This window comes from Boleophthalmus pectinirostris, unplaced genomic scaffold (genome assembly GCF_026225935.1).
Source record: "Boleophthalmus pectinirostris isolate CB_2022bp ecotype Guang Dong unplaced genomic scaffold, ASM2622593v1 HiC_scaffold_6, whole genome shotgun sequence".
In the NCBI taxonomy this organism is placed as follows: domain Eukaryota; kingdom Metazoa; phylum Chordata; class Actinopteri; order Gobiiformes; family Gobiidae; genus Boleophthalmus; species Boleophthalmus pectinirostris.
The window spans coordinates 3722830-3747626 of record NW_026571447.1 but is presented as its reverse complement, the minus strand read 5'-3'; the positions used below and the strand labels follow the sequence as shown (position 1 = coordinate 3747626).

General features: G+C 38.8%; 1 protein-coding gene across 1 annotated transcript; it reads left to right on the top strand.

Moving 5' to 3' along the window:
* The first annotated feature begins 306 nt into the window (after positions 1-306).
* On the top strand, positions 307-24528 carry nek10 (NIMA-related kinase 10). The gene is given in 35 exon segments (XM_055164290.1): positions 307-412; positions 495-555; positions 940-1046; positions 1704-1799; positions 1875-1959; positions 3214-3255; positions 3329-3407; positions 3499-3566; positions 4095-4175; positions 4309-4412; positions 4763-4987; positions 5473-5612; positions 6033-6094; positions 6163-6231; positions 6817-6881; positions 6964-7066; positions 9328-9456; positions 11275-11412; positions 11490-11535; positions 12004-12125; positions 13791-13893; positions 13975-14050; positions 14994-15123; positions 16255-16325; positions 17753-17951; positions 18557-18589; positions 19255-19312; positions 19392-19460; positions 19864-19909; positions 19985-20019; positions 20102-20208; positions 20622-20732; positions 21143-21227; positions 23024-23052; positions 24278-24528. Coding segments are annotated over 35 exon segments (3096 nt in total). The 5' UTR covers positions 307-344; the 3' UTR covers positions 24332-24528.
* Positions 24529-24797: the final 269 nt, after the last annotated feature.

Sequence of the window (24797 nt, the reverse complement as noted above, 5' to 3'; positions counted from 1 at the left end):
CTCATTTCGTAATACTGTAACTGTGAAATATAAAATAAATGTGTGACCGAAACCACTTCATCCCAACTAAACCTATGTGACCAGAGTCTTAACCTGCAGATAGAGGACACACAGTTTTTCTCATTCTCAGTATTTGGACAGGCCTTATGTGAAAGCTCAGAACCTCCAGAATTCCCTTCCTGAGCTGCAAAGGCTGCACTAGCACTGATTCAGGATTGGCTGCAGTTGCTGGGGTTTAGTATCATGATAACACTTGTATCTTATGTGTTGTATTTTCCTCCCTTCTTACAGATAACTAATGAACCACTCGGGAAGCAAGAAGAACTTTACTGGTGTCTTTAACAATGTCTAACACAGTGAAAACCCCCAAACAGAGGGAGAAGCTACTCGTGAGGTTGAACAACGACAGCCAGTGAGCAGCAGACAGTCTAAACCTATGATGGTGGCTTACATTTTTCTGACATAAAAACAAACTGATAACCTTGTGGTTATAGGGCATCTCGAGATCTCAAAAAGCTTCTGTCTCTACTCGAAAGGAACACACCCAGACCAGAGGTAAACCGAGTAAAACGTTTCCTGCTTATTTTGATGTTGAAACAATGTTAGTCATATTTCTACCTGTGTGAGAGAGAGCTTCGTTATTGATTCCAATTCAAGTTTTTGCTGCAGCAACATTTACACTGCAGTTCTCAGTGGCCTTTGTGTCTCAGTCAAAGGTCTCATTGCAGTTTAACAGGAGGACTGGTCAGGTAGGGTCAGTGGATCTGTGTCAGGGCAGTTCGAGGAGAGGAACAGCCAAAAGTGTCTCTCCTCTGTTTTGTGCAGCACCGCAGCAGCCTCTAGGGGGCGCTAGGTGAACACCACAGGAAAGGTCTCAGTTTTACTCCACCCTATCGTTTCAGTTGGTGATGGTGATTTCTGTGTAAAAATGTCTTTCAGGTGGAATTAAAATCACGTGTTACCGGGGCCAAGAAGTCACAAATATCTCATCCAAATAACTCAAACAAGTCCGAGCTCAGTGTCAACTTGGCTCTGCAGAAATTCAGGTCTGGAATGTGATAATTCATTAGTGACTGTATTGCTGTATGAAAGTTAATGGAAACACTATATGGATGTGCATATCGAACAGTTGGGATTGTGGGAGATTTTAGGGCACTGTGACTTAAATAGTATCTTATCTTAAATAGTATCTTATCAAGCACAAGAATAATTACAAAATATACAAACCTTTGAGCATCTGGAAAACCGTTGCTTAATTTGTCTTATACAGCACGCTCAAAGTCACTTTACAATTTGGTAAAGCAACATTCACTCGACACTCAGTGGTGGTAAGCCACAGCTGTCCTGAGGCAGACTGGTGGAAGTGAGGCTGTTAATCTACACCACTGGTCCCTCCAACCACCAACTCTCAGACAGACACGCACACCACACACACACACACACATGCGGACACACACACACACACACACACGGACACACACACAGTACAGACAAAATGAAGGAAAAACTACTGTAAAACATTTGTCTTAATCTTCTGAAATGTGGCAAATGACCTAAAAAATACTAGATATTTACAGATAGTGCAATGTTGTTAGCTCCCACTGGATTTACAGAAAAGTTACATATTGCATCTTTAGATTTAAGGTAATTGCTTCTTAAAATCATTGGATTAACATGGATTTTTAACTTAACTTGTTTTATAGTGAAGAGTATGAGAACCAAAGATGCTTCAGCAGCCACCCCCTGCACAAACTCTTTAGTAACCTCCTGATTTCTCTGGTCAAGAATCGACTGTGCAGGTACGCTCCAAAATGTCTCAGTAAAATACTAAATGATTATTTAGTTTAGATATTTTATATATTTTGTCTTTGCAGTGAGTGGATTGACACGGCTGTACCAGAGTCAGTCCTCACAGTTCTCACCTGCCTCCGAATACTGGTCAGAGACATGGAACTTCAGGTAAACAAAGCATGTTGCTGTTAAAAAAACAGAATAAATATAGGGTGTATTCATATTTGGCTGGGTGCTCCCTTAGAGACAGGGTGAGGAGATCAGTCACACGGGAGGAGCTCAGAGTAGAGCCGCTGCTCCTCCACGTCAAGAGGAGCCAGTTGAGGCTTGGGCATCTGTTCCGGATGCCTCCTGGGTGCCTCCCTCTGGAGGTGTTCTGGGCATGTCCCACCGGGAGGGGGCCCCGGGAAAGACCCAGGACATGCTGGAAGGACTATGTCTCTCGGCTGGCCTGGGAACACCTCTTAAACAACAGTCTTAGAGTTTTAGTCTTTTAGTCTTTTAGTCTTAGAGTCTTATAGTCTTTTAGAGTTTTTTAGTCTTTAGTCTTTTAGTCTTTGAGTCTTTTAGTCTTATTGTCTTTTAGTCTTTTAGTCTTATTGTCTTTTAGTCTTTTAGTCTTATAGTCTTTTAGTCTTTTAGTCTTTATAGTCTTTTAGTCTTTTAGTCTCTTAGTCTTAGAGTCTTTTAGTCTTAGAGTTTTAGTCTTTTAGTCTAAGACTAACTAAGAGACTATAAGACTAAAAGACTCTAAGACTAAAGACTAAAAGACTAAAAGACTAAAAGACTATAAGACTATAAGACTATAAGACTCTAAGACTAAAAAGACTCTAAGACTAAAAGACTAAAAGACTATAAGACTAAAAGACTCTAAGACTCTAAGAGTAAAAGACTAAAAGACTCTAAGACTAAAAGACTATAAGACTAAAAGCCTCTAAGACTAAAAGACTCTAAGACTAAAAGACTATAAGACTCTAAAGACTAAAAGACTATAAGACTATAAGACTAAAAGACTTAAAGACTATAAGACTAAACTAAGACTATAAGACTAAAAGACTCTGGTTTGGTCCTATTCTAGTCCTGGTTTAGTCCTTGTCTTTACCAGGTTTAGATTCAGTTTGAGCTGCAGCTTATTCCTAATTTAGGTGTTTGTATATGTGGACTTGGACTCCTGCTTATTTCCATGGAAATGTTGAAGTATGGTTTCTATTTCTATGGAACCAGGACTCGAAAACTTAATTAAAACTATGGACTACTAGACTTTGTATGGAAAAGAACATATAAAAAACAAACATCACAAGTCTCCATAAGAAGGAAAATCTGTGACTTGTCATTTGGATATAAATGTTAAATACATATCCACTGGGTGCACCTCATCACTTACACAGTAATAACAGCTCAGTGTTTTTGTTTCCTTTGCAGAAACTCTTCCATCAACACCAGGGCATCTCATTATTGGCCAGGGTAATGTTTTCCTTTACGGTACTTCCTCCCAAAGCCTCTCCCAGATGTGCTGATATGTGTGATTGTGTTTCAGTATCTGGAGTCAGTGAGTTCAGCGTACTTCTCATGTGGGGGACAGGCCTTTGTAGGACAGATGCTCATCACCATGACATGTGAGTGCAAGAGCACTGTGATACCTGCGATAGAGTCAGTGATAGTACATGTGATAGTACTACTATAATGTGATAATGTGATTATTGACAGACATGTTCCAGAAGATGTCTGCGTCTGAGGAGCTGAGACCACACATCATGGACACTGGAGTCCACAAGGTCAGTTACATTTAAATAAATGTATTAATATATATATATATATATATATATATATATATATATATATATATATATATATATATATATATAATATATATATTATTCAATTCATCAGTTATTATTATTACTTTTGCTGGCAGTTTTTGAGCCAGTGCCCATTTTAGAACCAGTTCTCCCATTTTCCTGTGGAAAATGCAGACCAGTTCCAGTGGAATTTTAAACATAAAAGATACACTTCATAGTTAAGACTTATTCATGGAAAAGGCAAAACATAGTCAGTTTTAGATGAAATACAGCAAAAACTCCAGTGAGTAGTTAGGAGAAAGATAACCAAATGCTAACTGCTGGGTAATAAACAATGTGTTGCTATTGCTAGTAACAAATATTAGCCTTTAGTTGGTTTAAAACTGAGGCATCTTAGAACCAGCACCGGCCCAGAACCAGCACCTGTGTCTGTCTGATCTGGCCCCTGTGCCACAAGTTACATTTCACTGCTGCTTGGATGATTAAGAAAATGCTTTTCTGCAGACTCTGGTGAAGCTGCTGTCCTCCACAGACAGCAGTGTGTTACTGGGAGCTCTGCTGGCTCTCACCTCCTTGGCCCAGTGAGTATATCACCCAAACACATGATGTCTCATGTACATCCACATAATTTCCTTTGAGGTAATCCTCCGATGAACACTAGAGGATGCTGTGCTCTCACATTATGAAGTATTACTGGTGCTTTACATTCATGGCACAGCATGTATTTGTGTACAGTCCTGAATGCAGACAGCAGATTGGAGAGCTCCACATTGTGGAAAACCTGCTCCTGATTCTTCAAGAATATGACCTCCTGTCGAAGAAGTACGTGTGGGTTTAACTTTGGTTTCTTTAAGGAGACCTGTCTTATAAAGTTTACTTTTCAGAGCTTTTAATCATATTCTCATTTACTCTCTCAAAGTTGTGTTTAGAGTGATTTATGCATGTTTGAGTATTCCTTATTCTATATTCAAGTCGTCAGTTCTGCAGTCTACCACAGTTTTCACCACCACTGGTACATTCTTTAAAATGTCCAATTTGACAACATAAAGACCCACGGGTGTCCACGGGTGCTGTACCAAGTTGTATCATAAGTACAGCTGTATGAAGCGTCTTCACTTCTGATCCCTTGCTTTGTTATGGCCTTTCTCTGAGCTCCGGTGTGCCCCCTGCAGGATGTGTGCGGAGCTGCTGCGTCTGCTGTGTTCAGAGCAGTGTGTGCGGGGACAGCTGTGTGCTCTGAGGGGGGTGCCCGTGCTCCTCAGCCTGCTCCACTCGCATCACCTGAAGCTGCTCTGGAGCCTGTGCTGGGTCCTGGTGCAGATGTGTCAAGAGCCTGAAGCCAGAGCAGAGATCAGGAGCTGGGGAGGAGTCCAGCAGCTGCTCCGCCTGCTCAGCTGGTCTGTATCATGCTGCACTACAGAAATGTGTTGTACAGAGTAATGGAAGGAGGAGTGAAACTATTAACTTACATTCTATTTGGTAAATTTGTGAAGAGCCTCCAGAATTCATCTTGAAAACCAAAACAAAAATACATGTTCAATGTTTTTGTAATTAAGAATAAATCAGCATTACAATTGTTGTCAGTAAAAGCTATATTTGATTAACCATGTCTACCTTTTATCTTGGGACATAGATATATATCAAGTTAAAATCAGAATCTTATTTCCTTAATTATTCCTATAATTACATACATAAAAGAACCCCCCCTCAAATACAACTCTTATTCTCTGCACCTAAGCCTGGAGTCACAAGTCAAGTTGATTTATGTGAGTAACATTTTTGAAGTTGTAGTTTAGGCCTAATATAAACTGTAATTTAGAAAAGGCTTTGGCCCACATATTCTGCTGTGGTGTTATGACTCTCCCTCACAAACCTGTTACAGTGACAGACAGTATGTGTGGGACCGCTCCTCCATTGAGACCTTGTCCAGTGCAAATGCAGCAGGTCGACTCCATAAACAGCACACAACAGAAGAGCCGAGCCCACAGGAGCAGCAGGACAACATCGCCGCTCTGCAGGCAGGTCAGTGCAACTGCAGCTGCTGGGTTTCAGATGGCATCACTACATTATGTAGGCTGGTTATAAGGCTGCAGGTTTAAATGCAGTCGAATCAAAATCACTATTTGAATGAACACAGTCAGTAAATAACAAAGGCTACAATTTTGTAAATAACATAGTTGCCTTCGTAGTACTTGGATGGGAGACCACTGGGAATAACAGGTGCCACAGTGGAGCCCCCAAAACTGTTGTTGTGTTCCTAGGCAAGACACTTCACCCACTTGCCTGGTATGAATGTGTTGTGTGTGTGTGAGTGTAGCTGGTGGTCAGAGGGGGCAGTGGTGCAGATTGGCAGCCTTGCCTCTGTCAGTCTGCCTCAGGGCAGTGATTAATAGTGATTAATAGTTGATTATAATGGATGGATTTGATGTTATGTGTCTGCAGCGTGTTGCACAGCTCTGACAGAACTGAGCCTGGACGACTCTTGTGCTCATCACATTGTGCAGGTGATCCCTGCTCTTTAGTCTTGACTATTATAGTAACTGTACACTGCACTGACTGAGCCTCTGTGCAGGAGAATGGAGTCTTCATCATTGCCAAGTTCATTCTGCCGCAGACATATGGAGCAAAGGGTGTTTTACAGGTACAAAACATACTTATATCTTTACACACATGCTGTGTATGTTTCATAATCACTAGGATCCTTGGTTCCTGGAGTATGTCATCAAAACTCTGCCTGTGGTGTTCCCATTTCCCCAAAGCCCTCACCTCCTCCACGCACCACTCCTCCATTTACCCACAATGCACCTGTGGATCCTTGGCCACCTCGGAGCACAAAAAATGTATCACAATGTATTGCAGTTTCCATTTAGTTGTTCTTTATTTAAGCAGGAAAATACATTTTAAGCAACCATAAAAAGTCGTCACTACCCCACATAATGAGTTCATTTCAATATTTGCCAGTTTTAGTCAACACTGAGACAGGCCAGGCGGTGAGCAGGACACAGAGTGCTACAAAGTGCTTTTTGGACAAAGGATCCTGGGATTTAGAAACATCTATAGGTTTGGGTCACTTTAGTGTTAAAAAGTGGTGCCATTATTCAAACACAAAAGTTGTGAAGATGTTTAATCATGAGATGAATGTGGAAAACCTGCAGATGTTCAGATGTTTAGATATTTCTTTCTATATCTCTTCATCCTCATGACATTCTCCCTCCCTTGTTGACAGTGCTATGCGTTCAGGGCCTTACGCTTTCTGTTCAGTATGGAGAGAAACAGACATGTCTTCAAACGGTACAGTCCCAAATTCACATCTTTAAATAGACTCAAAGAATAAATAAATATGACCTATATTTGACCTGTGATGCGTCCCCAGGCTCTTTCCCACAGATCTCTTTGAGCTGTTTATTGATGTTGGACACTACGTCCGAGACCTCACAGCCTACGAGACTCTGCAGGACAAAGTCTCCCTCTACTCTGTAAGAAACTCAGAGATATCAGACAGTTACACTTATAAAACTGTGTATGCAGTATTGCAGTTATTATTGACATTCTGGGACATTGAACCACTTGGGAAAAATATCTAATTATGATTTTTCCGACAAGCTTTGTGATTAGATTTGTGATTTATGCTTTAATAACAGGATCAGACAGAAGAATTGATAAAAAGACTGAAATCTGAACTGACAAACTAACAAAAGAAAGAGGGTACAAGATTAGCAGCTTTTACACAGAATAAGACTCCATGGAGACACGGGGAGGACATCTGACTCACAGGGACACACAGGGTCTAAACTACAGTGTTAGCAATTTTTTATGCAGAACAAGACTGTAGATGTTCTTTGTGGAGGAATTTCTAGTACTGCAGTCTTTGTGATTTGCTTATTGTGTACATTCTATTGTAATTTCGATTCGATTGCGATTCATCTTGTAGCTTTAATGGGGCAGCAGTAGTTCAGGAATCAGAGCGTTTACCCACCAACTCCAGGGGCAGCCATGCTTCTGTCAGTCTGCCTAAGGGCCGTTGTGGCTACAGTAATATATTACCACCAGTAAACCCGCAAGATAAATCACAATCAAATTTGAATCGCAATTGGAATGGATACAATACAATTCAAATCTCAAAGGCTGCAATTTTTGAAGTACAGTCATTTCTTCCAACAACAAAATCTCGTCTTATTCTGCGTAAAAAACTGCTAACCCTGTAGTTTAGTTCTGTACATGTTCTGAAATGTGATTCTTGTATTAGTTGGTCAGTTCATATCTCAATATTTTTGTCAGTTATTCTGGATGCGTTAAAATATGAACAGCTACAAATGTGTATTTTTTAAAATTTGGTTGTTTAAAGGTGCAATGTGCAACTTTTCTGGTGAATGGTGTGTTGTCTGTTTATCTTATCGCTTTGTCTAGAATGTTCCACAGTACAGATTAACCCTGTCTGTCTCAAGGGAGACCACTATAAGCTACATTACAGATCAGATCTGTGGAGAGTTGCCCCTATTCACAGAAGGAATGATTGTCTTTTTGAGCAATAGAAACACCTGTAATGAATAAATGCCAGATAGATGTGTTTAAAGTCATAGCATGGAACAATCCAGGCAAAGCAATAACCAGGGTAGCTGCAGGGTCTTAAAAGTACGGAAGCCGAGAGGGGTCACAACAAACGCAAACACCGCAACAAATACAAATGCGAGAACATGACAAAAAGCCACAACAAACCAAAAAAAGCCACAACGGAAATGACCGCGGGACTCTATTTTAATGCAAACACCGCAACAAATACAAACACCACAACACAAACGCAAAATGCCGCAACACAATAAAAAGCCACAACACATCAACACATCTATTTTTGGACAGACCGATCAAGCGGCAAGTGAAGAAGAAGAACTACAACGTGAAACGAATAATGATAAAACAATAAATTACTTTTACTTACGTTTCCAACTTCTCTGTTCCTTTACTTTTCACGTTGTAGTTCTTCTTCTTCACTTGCCGCTTGATCGTTGTGGCTTTTTAATGTGTTGTGGCTTTTTAATGTGTGTTGTGGCGTTTGTGCATTTGTGTTGTCACTTGTATTAAAATAGAGTCCCGCGCTCATTTCCTTTGTGGCTTTTTTTGGTGTGTTGTGTTTTTTTGTTGTGTTGTCGCATTTGTATTTGTTGCGGCGTTTGCGTTTGTTGTGACCCCTCTCAGCTTCCGCATAAAAGTCTTAAAAATGTTGTAAAAGTCTTATTTTTTTCACAAAGGTCTTAAATTTCATTAGCCTATTTTTTTGTATACTCAACCGGGCTGCAGTACAATGTTAAATGGAGGGAGATAAAAAAAAACAAAAAAAAAACTGTGTGAATTCACGTAACGTGAATGAAAGTCTAATTTGGAGTATGCGCAAAAAATACTTGGTTTCTGGTGCCGGCGGCAATGAATAAAGTAGAGTGGAGGAAGACGTTGGATGGATCATGGGGAAGTGTCAGTTTAATCCACAGTGGCTCTTAGATTCTAGATATAGTCCTGTAGTTGGTTGGTCATTATTAGAATTGGATCTGGTGTTTTTCGCCTGCATAATGGGTGCGATGTTGGTCTTAATTTTTATTTAAGTGGTCTAAAAAAGGTCTTTAAAAAGTCTTAAATTTGGGGTAGTCAAACCTGGGGATATCCTCAATAACATCTCCATGGAGAAAAGTTGCGCATTGCACCTTCAATATTAAAGTAGTTCACATCCATCTTGATCTCGCTGCAGGAGGAGGAGCTGGAGAGTCTGAGGGACAGTATTGTGGCTGTGGACCAGAGCAGACCTCCTCTCAGGGTCATCAGTGGGTACTCCATACTGGACCATCTGGGCACGGGGGCATTTGGGAGTGTCTTCAAGGTAAACACGCTCTCTGTGTTTATTTTCTCCCGTATTATACAGAATATATTAGCACAAACATTTCATCACAGTAAAAAAAAAAACATATTAAGTTATTTTTCTGATCTCTTTTTAATGTAGTTTCCTCATCACAAACAAACCTGAAGTTGTGTTTTGTTTCATTCACACATGTTTAACACACAAACTCTGCAGATTTATTTATTTATTCTCTCAAACAGAAAACACTCCACCTTGTGATGCCATGTGGTAATACAATAGGTGCTCTACTGTGTTTTTAAACTCCATACACCTTCACTAGAATCATTTGGATAATTTCATTCCTGGAACTGCCAATTTCTACTAAACAAAAGGTAAAATGTAGCTGATCGATTCATGACATCACAAGGTGGAATAGAGCATTTTGAGCTGTGGAGATGTAGACAGACTAGTAATTCAGGGTTAGTCAGACATGTGTGAATGAAACAAAACCACGTTTTTGATGAGGTAAAAACATTCTAACCTGCTAAAAGCTCACAGTTTTGCACACATTTTTGCGTAATATACAGTAGGACCTTTAAAAGCAGAGAGGTACCGTATTTTCCAGGCTATTAGGCGCCTTCTTAAGCCTCCAGCCGCATCTAAAAACGACTGCGTGCACAGTAATCCAGAGCGCCCTATACACGAATCCACTCGGGTGTCCCAGCACAACTTCAGTAAACTACAAAGCCACACCACCCACAGAACACACAAACACACACGGAGCAGACAGCGACCGCACAGCGAAAAACACCCACAGAGTCACTCATCACTCCACGCCAACGAGGAACGGAACGGAGGAACCAACCGAAAAAGCGAGTGCAATGTGCCTTTTTGAGTCACAACTGAACAACCGAGTCACTGCGAACACGCTGCGAACAAGCGGTCCCAGACAGCACCCTCCCTACACGCCACAACTGAACAAAGCCCAGAGTCACCGTAAACGCGCCAAACTCCCACTGACCCATCCAACTGTTGTGTTTCTTTTAAAGTCGGTGCGGTATATTTGTGAAAAAAGTTCAAAAATAGACCATTCTATGACAGTGCATCTTATAATCCAGAGCGCCTAATAGTGTGCAAAATACGGTAGTTTCCTTATCACAAACAAACCTGAAGTTGTGTTTCGTTTCATTCACACATGTTTAACACACTAACTACATATTTAGGCTGAACTATTCTCTCACAACAGAAACAGAAAACTCTCCTCCTTGTGACGTCTTGTGGTAATACAGTAAGTGCTCTACTGTGTTTTTAAACTCCATACACCTTCACTAGAATCATTTGGATAATTTCATTCCTGCCAGTTTCTACTAAACAAAAGGTAAAATGTAGCTGATAACTTGAAAATTATCTATTCATGACATCACAAGGTGGAACAGAGCATTTTGAGGAGATTTAGACAGACTAATAATTCAGAGTTACTCAGACATGTGAATGAAACAAACACCACTTTGACGAAGACCATCCTGCTGGTCAAAATGCGTTGTCGTCCCTTCATGTAATAAAGGACTTTTAATATATTCAGTCGAAGTGCCTCTGGTTCGTACCTTGCCCACTTTTACATTTTCCAGTAAGGGTAACTTGAGCACCTTTACTGCTATTTTTTACTCTTTTATGACCCAGTGAAGCCCTCTACCTCTTTTTCTCTTTTTCTTCATCTGACACAACACCATGTTTTTGATGAGGTAACAACATTATAACATGCTAAAAGCTCACAATTTTGCACACATTTTTGCGTAATATACAGTAGGACCTTTAAAAACAGAGAGGTACTGTAGTATGTTTCCTTTGCACATGTGTCAGGTGAGGAAGCAGGGTAGTCAGACGCTCCTGGCTCTGAAGGAGGTGAACCTACACAACCCGGCGTTCGGGAAAGACAAGAAGTCCAGAGACAGTAACACGGACAAGATCATCTCTGAGCTGAGCATCATCAGAGAGCAGGTCCCAGCACACACACAGCTCACACTATTCCACTGTTTAAACTGTCAGCGTCTAACATATCTGTATTCCCTTTACAGATGGCTCACCCAAACATTGTCAAGTACTATAAGACATTTCTGGAAGGTATATGAATTACTGCATTTTTTTTTTTTTTTATGTTAACAACCATGTGTTTCCCTCCTGATCATCTAACATGTTAAAGGTGCATTGTGTAACCTTCTTGTTTCTATGGAGATGTCATTGCTCTGTTTGAAATGTTCCACAGTATGACTTTAACAGCTCTACCTTACATTTACTCAGTTACAGGTGGTTTTAAAGCTCAGAAACACTTAAAAAAGAGGCATTCTGACTGTGAGTGGGGTTGCCTCTCCACAGATCTGACCTGCAACTTGGTCTCGGCTGGTTTCCATGGAAATAGGAAGGTTTAATATCATACTGTTAGATAAATCAGACAAAACAATAACATAACAGAAAAGCATTTGACAGACCCTCCACCAGAAAAGTGACACATTGCAGCTTTAACTGGTCATATCTGAGTATTTCTCGTTAGTTCACATTACCTGGTGCTTGTGGTGTCCGTGTGTGTTCCAGGGGAGAGGCTGTACATAGTGATGGAGCTGATAGATGGGGTTCCTCTGGCTGAACACCTGAGCTCTCTGAAGGAGAAGAACCAGAGCTTCACAGAGGAGAGGGTGTGGAACATCTTCATCCAGGTCAGCTCTGTGGTTGTGTCTGTGTTTTACCACTAGATGGCACCCCAAGTCAATGTTTGGCTTTGTAATTTACAGAAGAGCTTGAAAAGTGTATTTGGACCCTGGAGCTGCTGTTTTTTAATAGTTACAGTGGAATGTGGTACCATGCTCTTTCAAAGTGGTTATAGGTGGACAGATGACAATTATAGTCTAAAGTTAAAACCTGTTAGAACTAATACTGTTTAAACAGTGCAGTATATGTGCTTATTGATGTGCGTGTGTGTGTGTGTGTGTGTGTGTATGTATATTATAGGATTGTCAAAATATCCAAAATCAGATACTAATTGATAATAAAACTAGTACTGAAACTAGATATTTCAGCAGGTATCAATACTAAAAAAGTCCCATTAAACTTTTCCTGAATTGCTTTAGAATGATCTTGAGTTGTATCATGGATAGGAGTGTGCAAAAATATAAAAATATTGATATATTGTATCATTTAATGTGATGATACAGTATCGATATTGTGGTTTGCTGTATCTATATATCACCACAAGTATTTTTTGGTAAATTTTTCTAAATTAATTCGTTACAACACCATAATTTTGTTGAATGTTTAGTGGAAGGAAACTCATTTATGTGACACATTTGACAGATCCTATTTTTCGGATTGTAAGACACACTTAAAATCCTTTAATTTACTCAAAAATCGACAGTGCCCCTCATAATCCGGTGCGCCTTATGTATAAATTCTGGTTGTGCTTACTGACCTCCAACAGATTTTATGTGGTACACAGCGCTCAAAAATGTGACAAAATATTTTAGTATGACTTTGGTAAACTACAAAGCTGCACCACTTGATGGATTGTTGGAGCATTACTGTTCATTGTTTTGATGATTAAAATGTTTGTGTTTCATATTCACTATGCACTAGAAGTGGTTTAACAAAGACTTTTAGTATCACAGCCATAAAAATTAAACATTAAAATATACCGTATCAAATTGAAAGCTCACTGTACTGAGATATGTATCGTATCGTGGCCTATGGATTGAGGTATGTATCATATCTGCAACTTCTTAATGATACCCAGTAGGGATGTAACAATGTCCAAATCTCTCAGTACAATATTATCATGATATGCATCTCACAGTACTATATTCATTGTGATATTTTGGAGTGGCAAATATAATTCTAGATAGGACACGTTTTTGGTTTTTAAAATACCTTGACAAGATTTTGGTGCAAATTATTACTGTCAAAATCTTAAGAATTCCAGTAAAAGACACATTTTTTCATGTTGTCTGTGTTGAAATGAATCATGGGATATGTAGTTCCCAATGTTTATAAGCTGTTTCTACTAAAGAACTATGCATTTAAGCAAAGGAACTTATAATTTGATATGTTATGCCAGCTCTTGATATTATTGTGAAACTTCTGATAATACAATATCATGATATTTCAGTTATTGTTACATCCCTAATACCCAGCCTTACCCATGGAGCATTATGGAACCTACCTGGACCACTGAGGGATTACACAGATTTAAGACCACATTGGAATAGGAAAAAAAAGTACTACGATTTAATGTTAAAAATCACATTCTATTGTCTTCTACTGTGATATCTGAAGCTGTATTGAGTCTATTCCTTAGTATCAAGGAAGCACACTGGTAACTATGTTTTCAGATGTGCCTGGCTCTCAGATACCTGCACAGGGACAAACGCATCGTGCACCGGGACCTGTCTCCAAACAACATCATGTTAGGAGAGCAGGACTGGGTCACTATCAGTGAGTCACAGCACCACACAATACAAGATCATCTGAATACGCTCTGGGTAATGTGTGTGTGTGTGTGATCTCTCTCCTCAGCTGACTTTGGACTGGCCAAACAGAAGCAGGAGAACAGCAAACTCACCTCCGTTGTGGGCACTATTCTGTACTCCTGGTGAGCCAAGAATGACATCAACAGTTAACAACTGAATAGGCAACATTTTCCTCCTCCAGAAAACCATTTTGACATACTTTTTTTTGTCACTTTTTTTATTGGATATGATAAATTTATAATCATAACAAGAAAAAAATAAATAATAATAATAAAGGGAAATAAAAATAGGAACAGAAGCCTAGGTGACACTAGAATAGCCTACTTTTGCATAAATAATGTCAATTTTCCCCATTTCTTCTTCATTTGTACCTCTCGCAATCTCAGTTAGTTATTTTTTCCATGAGATAGTTGTCTTTTATTGTAGATGTCCACTGATCCTTTGAGGGCACAGAAGTTGTGCCCCAGTTCCTGGTTATTGATTTTTTGGCAGCTAATGACATCACTTTGAAAAGATATATATCGCTTTGGTGAATAATGTTTTCTGAGAAGTTATATAAATAGACCAGTTCAGGTGACAAAGGGACAGAATATCTCAGCACCTGCCCCAGTACATCACAAAATATTTCCCAAAATACAGTCATATTTGTACATTTCCAAAATATATGAGAATGGTCCATATTAATCTCTCCACATTTCCGCCAACACATCTGATGCATCTTTAACTGTTTACTCTTTAATTTAGGTGTAATAAAGAATCGAATCAGGTTCTTCCAGGCAAACTCCCTCTATGTTTGAGAGCAGGTGGTGGTGTGGTGATGCCGCCACATGTTTAACCAATCTTTATTTTCAGTTTTTATGTTCAATTCTTTTTCCCAATTCCCCTTCACCTTTAGAGTTGTGTTCTTACAGTTTTTAGGTGTTTATATACATTTTGACATACTTAAAAGCTCATAAAAGTTGATTTAATGAATAGGCAGGTAACTCTGTAGACCATGATTCCTTGCTAATGCTATTCCTGTTTACATTTGTGCTTGATTCTCTTGTTTGTGTGTTTGTGTTTCAGCCCTGAGGTGGTGAAGAGTGAGCCGTATGGGGAGAAGGCAGACGTGTGGGCTCTGGGCTGCGTGCTCTATCAGATGGTCACTCTGCAGCCTCCTTTCTACAGCTCCAACATGCTCTCCCTCGCAAACAAGGTCTCATCATTCACACAATAACATAATACCAATGCACTCTTATTTACGGTAGTGTAGTAGTAGTAGTATATTTGGTCATTTTGCAGCACTACAAAACAAAACAAAACAAAACATAGACTACAACCCCATGGATCATGTACAAAAGGGTTTAGGCTGAAGCAAAAAGTACTTATAATGGCAAACCCTATTAAACAATGACAATTCCAAGAAAGAAAAGCAGTGAAACTTTAATGCATAATTCATTCATTTCAGAGCTCTGTATCTTTCAGAACGTAACGCTTTATACCAGAGGTGTCAAACATAAGGCCCGGGGGTCAGATCCTGCCCTCCAAGACCTTTAATCTGGCCCTTGGCTGATTTTCTACTAAAATATTTGAATTATATTTTCTATTAAAATATTGGTCATTTTTTGCGGTGCTGAGCACAGCAGCGTCTCTAGTATCTCTGTACGTGGCCCCTCCCACCAGAGCAGCACAAATGAAGACTTGTCTCTTTCCAAACGCTCTTAAAGGACGATCGTTTTGACTGTTGACCGTGACACCCTCATCAGAAAAATGTCCAACATGAGAAAAGTGGACGTAGAGAGCAGGATTTTCCAAGAAAAATTTACTTTTTCCTATTTACATACAAGTTCATGTTAAAAAAAAGATTTCTGTAATAGATTTGTGTTTCTCTGCACAAATATTTGAACTTATTGTTATTTTTGGGGTATATATGCTATGAGTTTTCTGATCCAGCCCCTTTGGGATCAAAGTAGGTTGGATACGGCCCCCAGACCAAAATTAGTTTGGCACTCCTGTTTTGTACTCTTTTTAAAGTCTTCTACAGTGTTAGACTTTTTTAAAATCATCCATACAGTAACCCCTCTAACAAAAATACAATCACTTTTATCTTAGTTCTTATCTTCTAATCTAATCTTCATTTTTATAAAGATGCCTTCTTTTTCTTGTTTCTGGTCATACAAACTAATAATAATGATAAAGAAGGCACAAAAGGTATTGTTTATGATCCTACAGTGTCCAACGCATATTCCCTGAAGCATCATGTTATTACTTCTGTTTTCAACATTTGTAAAACATTGCTCTTTTCTAACACATTTAAACAGAACTGAAGTGTGGTTTGTTTGTGCAGATCGTGGAAGCCCAGTATGAACCAGTGAAGAGTGATCAGTACTCAGACAGAGTCGTCCACATGATCAAATGGTGAGAACTCAGTGTTTAAGGTACTACAGTCTGTGACCTGCAGGTAGAGAAACATCCAAGTGTGTCTCATTCTCAGTATATGGACAGGCCTCATGTGAAAACTCAGAACCTCCAGAATTCTGCAGGTGCTCAGGTTTAGGTAGTGTCCTTTTAGGTTTAAAGGTGTATTGTGTAACTTTTCAGGTGGAGGAGCCGTCAAATGCTTTTTTTCATGGAGATATTATTGCTTTACCTGGAATGTTTCACAGTATGGCATTAAACCTTTCTATTGTCATGGAGACCAAACCAGACCAAGTTACAGGTCAGATCTGTGGAGAGGCAACACACTCACTGTCGAATGCCTGTTTTTCAAGGTATTTTTGAGCCAGAACAACCTGTAACTGAATACATGTAAGGTAGGGCTGTTTTTTTTATTTTTTTATTAGTTTTTATTTTGAGTTTGTGCCAAGAGAGAAACAATATTCCTACACATATTAAATATACCATACTATAAAGAACAGAAAAGCACATTTTTCTAAAAAAGTGGGAAGAAGACAAAAAAATATATATATATACCAGAGTTCCCATGGTCATGGAAATACTGGAAAAGTCATGGAAATTGAAAATGTAATTTTCCAAGCCTGGAAAAGTCATGCAATTTTGTAAATTCAATGAAAATTTTGGAAAAGTCACGGATTTTAGTATCTCTTTCACACAATTCCAGTGTTCTGTTAAGTTCTCATGAGACTATTCTGATTATTTCTGAACATCTGCACCTTTTGTTTAAAAGAGACGAAAACAAATGCAAACTATAATCCCAAACCATAAGGTGAGTGGAAAGAGTTAACATTTCATATTTAGCCCTAAAAGTCTGATCAATTTTATATATGTAGGTGCCATAAAGTCATGTAACATTTGTCAGTGAAAAAGAGTGGGAACCCTTTTATATTAACCCAGCCCTATCCACTACGTAGTTTCAAATATTCCAAAATGATTTGGTTGCTGTACATTAAGGATGAAACTTTACAAATATTTACATAACCAAAATAAATTACATACTATGCATACTAAATATAATTTTAACCCAGTTTCTTTCTTTTTTTATATTGTACTGTATTATGGTCGTACAAACTAATAATAATAATATACAGGTGCATACAGGTAGAGCTGTTTAATGTCATACTGTGGAACATTCCAGGAAGAGTAGTTTTGTATTCATAGAAACAAGCAGGCAACAGTCCCCCAAACTAAAAGTTACATAGAGCACCTTTACGCAATGAGTAACAATGAACGCATATTATTAGATGAACTGAAAACATACACAATACATAAGTGTGATAAAATGACAGAAATCCCACACGAGATATTGTTGAGAAGCTCCTTCACAGACAGAGCAGCTCTCTGTCTCCCCCCGTGGATATATTCATTGAAGGAGGTGGTTTGCACAGGTTGCTGAGTCCGTCCCCAGAGCAGCGTCCAGACATCGTACAGGTCAGCTCCAGCATCTCAGATCTCCTGATGAGAGCCATGGACCGCCTCCACTCCTCCCACAATGCACTGGAGCGCAGGGCCCAGAGGGACAGGAAGAGGGCGCACAGATACTTCTTAGAGAGGAACCAGGCCAACGCGCACGCAGCCCCTACACAGGTGAGAATATATTAGCATGTCACAGTGGTGATCCTACACTGACTGGAGCCCTGGTCGAGACCCCCCCAAACCAGGACTATACCAGGACTTAACCAGGTCTAAACCAGGACTAAATCAGTGTTATTAGCATAAATATATACACGCCGCAACCACCAAGCTGATCGCAAGGACTTCACCAGGACTGGACCAGGACTACACCAGGACTCAACTAAGACTGGACCAGGACTGAACCAGGACTACACCAGGACTGGACCAGGACTACACCAGGACTGAACTAAGACTGGACCAGGCCTGAACCAGGACTACACCAGGACTGGACCAGGACTGAACCAGGATTAAACCAGGACTGGACCAGGACTGAACTAAGACTGGACCAGGACTGAACCAGGATTAAACCAGGACTGGACCAGGACTGAACTAAGACTGGACCAGGGCTGAACCAGGATTAAACCAGGACTGGACCAGGATAGAACCAATTATTTTTCTCTCGTTCATTGTTCATTTGATTCACCTGACTCCTCCGTATGTAATCACTACCCGCCCATAACGTTTCCAGATTCTATTTCCAATTCCAGAACGTTAACACCCGCCCGTTTCCGTTTCAGGAAAGGTGCAGGACTCAGGAAGGCAAAGACAAGGTATAAAAATAAGTTTAAATTTTATAAAATAAAATCAAAAGATATAATTTAACAAAGGCTCAAATTAGGCAAATTATTAACAAAAAAAAAAAAAAGCCAGGCCCAACTGGGGAAACTCAAATCCCAGCTGCAATAAGAGACTCCACCACATTCAGTACATTTAAAACTAATCTGAAACGATGGCTTAAGAGAAACCAGATCTGTAACCACTAATGTTATCTTATGTAAATGTCAGTGTTGTATGTCATGCTTGTGTGTTTTTTTTATTGTGACGTGTTTTATGTTCTTATGTCTTTTATGTCTCTATCTCTCTGACCTGCCAGGGACTACAGATGAAAAGTAGCCTTTGGGCTAATTCTGGTGTATTTACAATTGTATGTTCGTGAATATGCATTGTCCCTTTCAAATAAATAAAATTAAAAAAAAATAATAATCAAACTGAACAGAATTGAAAAAAACTAACCCCACCAGACAAAGGAACAGGACTGTTTAAATACTTGAGGACCAACTAAAGCAAGACAAGAGGGAGGGATTACACTAAATAATTATTTTGCTTTTGCTACTTCACTTTGTAAACCTTGTTTTTATACCTTGCTTTATAAACAAAGATGTATTATTTTATGTATTTAGGTTACTTACTGTATACTGTCTGTGTTGTGTTGCAGGATAAGTCCTCAGTGCAGATGGATTCTTCCGCTCCTCGTCAGCACAGTCCTACTCAGGGTGATTATCAAGTGATTTTCTGTGACAATGAAAAGTGCATGAAAGTGATTAGATTGTGAACAGTGTTGTTGTGCTCCAGGTGAAGGCTCAGAGGAAGAAGAGGAACTGTTGGACATCAAAAACAACGGACCCAATGGAGAAATGTGCGGTCAGTTCTTTTTGTTAATCTAACTTCTATAGTCATTTACCAATTCTGTCACAAAACTGTATGTAAAATATAATGTAAATGTGTTTAAACAGCACATGTTCACGAGCCTGTGATCAATACGAGTGTTCAACATCTCAACTTAATAAAAATCTCATAAAAATGTACATTTAAATGACCCATATTACACTGTTCTAATGCTGTTTCTTCATCACAAACACACCTGGAGTTGTGTTTTGTTTAACACACTAACCCTGCAGATTTACGCAGGAGGAGGTAACAATATTATGACATGGTTTAAAGTTCACAAGATTAACTTTCGTGTCATATAAATATTTGTTACACAGGTTTTGAATAGTATATGTTCTTATTATTAAGGTGATAATGTGTTTTATTTTCATTGTAGTTTTCAAATCAAAGCTGTGTTCAACCCCAGAGCAGTTAACAGAGCGGTAAGCCCCTCCCTCTTCTGTCTCACAAATATACAAATATGATTCATTCATTCACATCACATCACTTTGTTTCAGGGACTGTGGCTCTGCTAAGACCAAATCCAGACCAGGTACCACACATGCAGCTTGTGGCTCCAGTGGATATTCAGTCCTGGTGGTGTATAAATGTTCCTCTCCCTGTGTGTTGTTCAGGTTCTGTGTCTGCAGCCCTGTGTGTGTCCCAGAGCCGACTGAGACAGATCGATGACCCCAGCAACAGACTCCTGCTGCAACTACACAAAGTCCTCTTCATAACACAGGTGTACAACAGCACTATGCTCAATGTGTTTTTATGGTTAAAGTATACTTAATCCCCTGTGAGGGAAACTGCATTTGACCCATCTTCACCCAGTGCTGCTGTGGGAGTCTGTCAAGAGCAGTGAGCTGCTGTCATACAGCACCCAGGGGCCCGTCTCCAGATCTTGAGCTATAGACTTAGTCAGGAGGTTCTTCTGGGGGATTTTAAACTATCTGCATGTTTTGTGTGCTATTATACTCACATAAGCTACTTAAACAAATGAAAATATTCAAATTCCCCAGTAAGAAACAATTGTTCTGAGTGAGTTCAGAGTGTAGTTACTCAAGTAACTGTAATGGACAGTATCTCCTTATGAATTGTTTCTAGAGGAGTAGAGAGATGACCGTTAACAGGCTTAAATCCTCTGTTCTCCAGCTTCCTCCTGCTCTTCATCATGACTCCAAGCGCCACCTGGTGGAGAGGTTCAAGAAGTCCCTTTTCAACGCACACAGTGACCCATACAACCTCAAAGGAGAGCTCAGCAAGGTACAGGCTCACCTAGATTGTTAAAGTGTGTATGACAGGTTTTCATGATTTTCTTAGTTTTACATCAGTTTGTGGAAAATAAATTTGAAATGAAAACTAAAGAAAATGCAGGAGGTAGCGCTGAGATCTAAAATTGCATCCCTCTACCTACGTCATCATCAGCAGTGCCTAATCATTGTCTAATTATAACTATTGCGCAATTTAGACAAGTTTTGACCTTGTTTACATTATGGTTTCTTGGTAACAGTTATGGAATTAACTCTATATATGTCAGATGTCCAACCAGGAAGTACAACTGCCTTTTTTAGTCAAATCAAATGAGTAATTTAAATATGTTTGTATTTGACCTAAACTGACTAGAAACAGAATAAAAAATAAGTCTGATATACTATGACCATGTTTTCTTGCAGCTCCTCCAGGCGTCTTCTGAAGTGATGGAGCTCGGTTTGGTCCCTGACTGGTCTCTAGTCCAACAGCCCCCCACACACTCCGCGGGTACACAGCTCTCTGCACATTATTATAAACTTTGATTGGTCCCTGCGTGTTTCAGTAATCCTGTATTGTCCTGAGGCACCTATCCCCTATCTCCGCCCACTGCTCTAGACGTACTTGTGAATAATTTCAGACACCGGATCATGCATGTAGGGTCCAAAAATGTCACTTACTTTTACTTAAACAATGATACACACACATGCAAATCTGCTGCTTCTTGTGGTTACTTTTCACTTTGTAAAGGTGGGGCCAAAATGTAAAATCGAACTAAATTCATGTGTGTAGACTGCTTGCTTGGCTCTTATTAGTGTATTTCATTCTGTCCAGAGGGTGGCAGTATAAGCGCACTTTTATACTCTTAAAATAGGCTCTTTTCACACACACCTGAAGACTTTAGGAAACATGCGCATGATGATTTCCGGTGTAGTGACCGACACTGGGCATGTGATAAAACCGTGGATTCAGCAGCAGCATCTTCACAACCTGCAAAAACTTTCCATGGACAGTGTTGGGAGTAACAGATTACATGTACTGGAGTTATGTAATCAGAGTACTAATTATGAGTAACTGTATTCAGTTACAGTTACTGTTTCAGTGAGTGGTAATTGGATTACAGTTACTTTGTTGAAATAAATGGATTACACAGAGGTATTTTCCTGTTTTCACATTATGTTTATTTTTATTTTTATTTATTTATTTATATATATGTATATATATATATATATATATATATTTTTTTTTTTTTTTTTTTTTTCCCCGGTAATTCCATTCATTGGGCCCACTAAATGAAACTAAACCAGGTCTAAAACCAGGTCTAAACCAGGTCTAAACTAGATCTAAACCAGGACTAAAACCAGGACTAAACCAGGACTAAAACCAGGTCTAAACCAGGACTAAAACCAGGTCTAAACCAGGACTAAAACCAGGTCTAAACCAGGACTAAACCAGGTCTAAACCAGGTCTAAACCAGGACTAAACCAGGTCTAAACCAGGACTAAACCAGGTCTAAACCAGGACTAAACCAGGACTAAAACCAGGTCTAAACCAGGACTAAAACCAGGTCTAAACCAGGACTAAACCAGGTCTAAACCAGGACTAAACCAGGTCTAAACCAGGTCTAAACCAGGTCTAAACTAGATCTAAACCAGGTCTAAACCAGGACTAAACTAGGACTAAAACCAAGTCTAAACTAGATCTAAAACAGGACTAAAACAGGATTTAACAGGACTAAATCATGCTGCGTGGACGTGTCTCCTCCTCTTCGATCAATAATATTTTTAATACGGCTAAAAAAAATCCTCGTCTTTGCTTCTCTACAGCAAATCAAGTAATCTAAAGTATTCAGATTACATTACTCACTTTACGTAATTTAATGGATTACATTACAAACTACATTCTGGGGTATGTAATCTGTAATCTGTAGGGGATTACATTTTAAAAGTCACCTTCCCCACACTGTCCATGGAGGATATGACTCTAACTGCATCTTCATGTCACTCACAACATAATGGAACGGTACTATCACTTCTTTTTTATATATATATATTAAGTTACACAAATTATAATGCACAAATTAATTTATAAAAGGAAAAAAGAACGAATATAGTGACATGTAGATGAAGAAAACTGGGCCATTTTCACAGTTTTTTCCCAGATTTTGTCAGAGTTAGTATCGCAACAGAGCCCAAAGGAAGTCATCACCTGCTTGTTTCCAAATGTCTTCTGGTTTTGTGACGTGACGTAAGCGTGAATATTGCCCATTGTTACTTAACATTGTCTTGTTGCGTTGTTTCCTGCAGCAGATGGAGTCACCTATGAACAGATGCAGGTCAGTGCCATTGTCACTTTATAGGCAAAGGTCCTATATAATGCAAATTTGACTCTTGTGAGCTTTTAGACATGTTATTATACTGTTACCGCCTCAAAAACAGACCTGGAGTTGTGTTTTGTTTCATTCATACACGTTTAAGTAACCCTTTATTACTGGTCTTAAAAAAATCCTAAAATTTTTTCATTCTCGTTGTGGTTTATTTTGTACAATCATAAATGATAAACTTTTTTGCCTTTTTTGTCATTATTATTAGTTTAAATGACCACAAATGAAAATATATTTGTGCATGTATGTGTACATGTGTTTACGCACACTGTATGTATGTATGTGTATGTATGTGTGTATGTATGTGTATGTATGTATGTATGTATGTATCTGTATGTATGTATGTGTGTGTGTGTATGTCTGTATGTATGTATGTATGTATGTGTATGTATGTATGTATGTGTATGTATGTATGTATGTGTGTATGTATGTATGTATGTATGTGTGTGTGTGTGTGTATGTATGTGTGTATGTATGCATGTATGTCTGTATGTGTGTATGTATGTATGTATGTGTGTGTGTGTGTGTGTGTGTGTGTGTGTTGTGTGTGTGTGTGTGTGTATGTATGTATGTATGTATGTATGTATGTATGTATGTATGTGTGTGTGTATGTATGTGTATGTATGTATGTATGTATGTGTATGTGTGTATGTATGTGTATGTGTGTATGTATGTATGTATGTATGTATGTATGTGTGTATGTATGTATGTATGTATGTATGTATATGTCAACCACATGTTAAGGTAAAATAACTGGGGAAGGACATGATGAGTTTTTAAACTTCAACCTCCTCCTTCTGAGCACCACAAATGGTCCCAAACATGTACAAATATATATCCTTATGTTTGTAATATACCGTGCTCAAACAAAAATACTGATTAAATGAAATGAAGTCTGTGTACATCTCCAAAGCTCAAAATGCTCTGTTCCACCTTGTGATGTCATGACGTGTTATTTCTCAAGTGAACAGCTTTACTTTTAGTTCAGTAGAGATTGGCAGGACTGAAATGATCCAAATGATACTGGTGATGTGTGGATGAAACAAAACACAACTGCAGGTGTGTTTGTGATGAGGAAACATTAATATGGGCCCTTTTAAACAATATTTAGAATGATCATTTATCATCTGTTTTCTTCCGCTTTAATGTATGACAATGAATACTTTGATTATTTTAGGTTTTCATTGAAGAGCTGCTTGAAGAAAACGGCTACTACAAATCCACCAGGTGACTTCAGAGCAGCTACAACCGGACCAGAAGATATTTTACACATTTTATTTATCTCTCTCTTTAGGGGTACACAGAAAAGACTTTTACCAACATAGTAGCAACTAAATGTACAAATATAAAAACACACTCAGGCTGTTTTACTTCTTCATTGTTTTGCACTTTTTGAGGTCACACTGTGTGTGTGACAGATAATATTGGAGATGGTTAAACATATATATTAATAAACAAATGAATAATGTAGTAGTTTTTTTTGTTTTGTTTTTTTACATTCACTGTTTAATGACATGTACTGTGTCCACAGAAAACTGTACTGAAAAACCGTATGAAAGTAGATTTAGATAAACCTACAAAGGATGACTGCATAAATCATGGATCTATAATAAGAATTTTATTATAGATCTTGATAAGATTTGATTGTTATATATATTTCGATTTTATTATTAGGGGTGTGCAAAAATATCGGAATA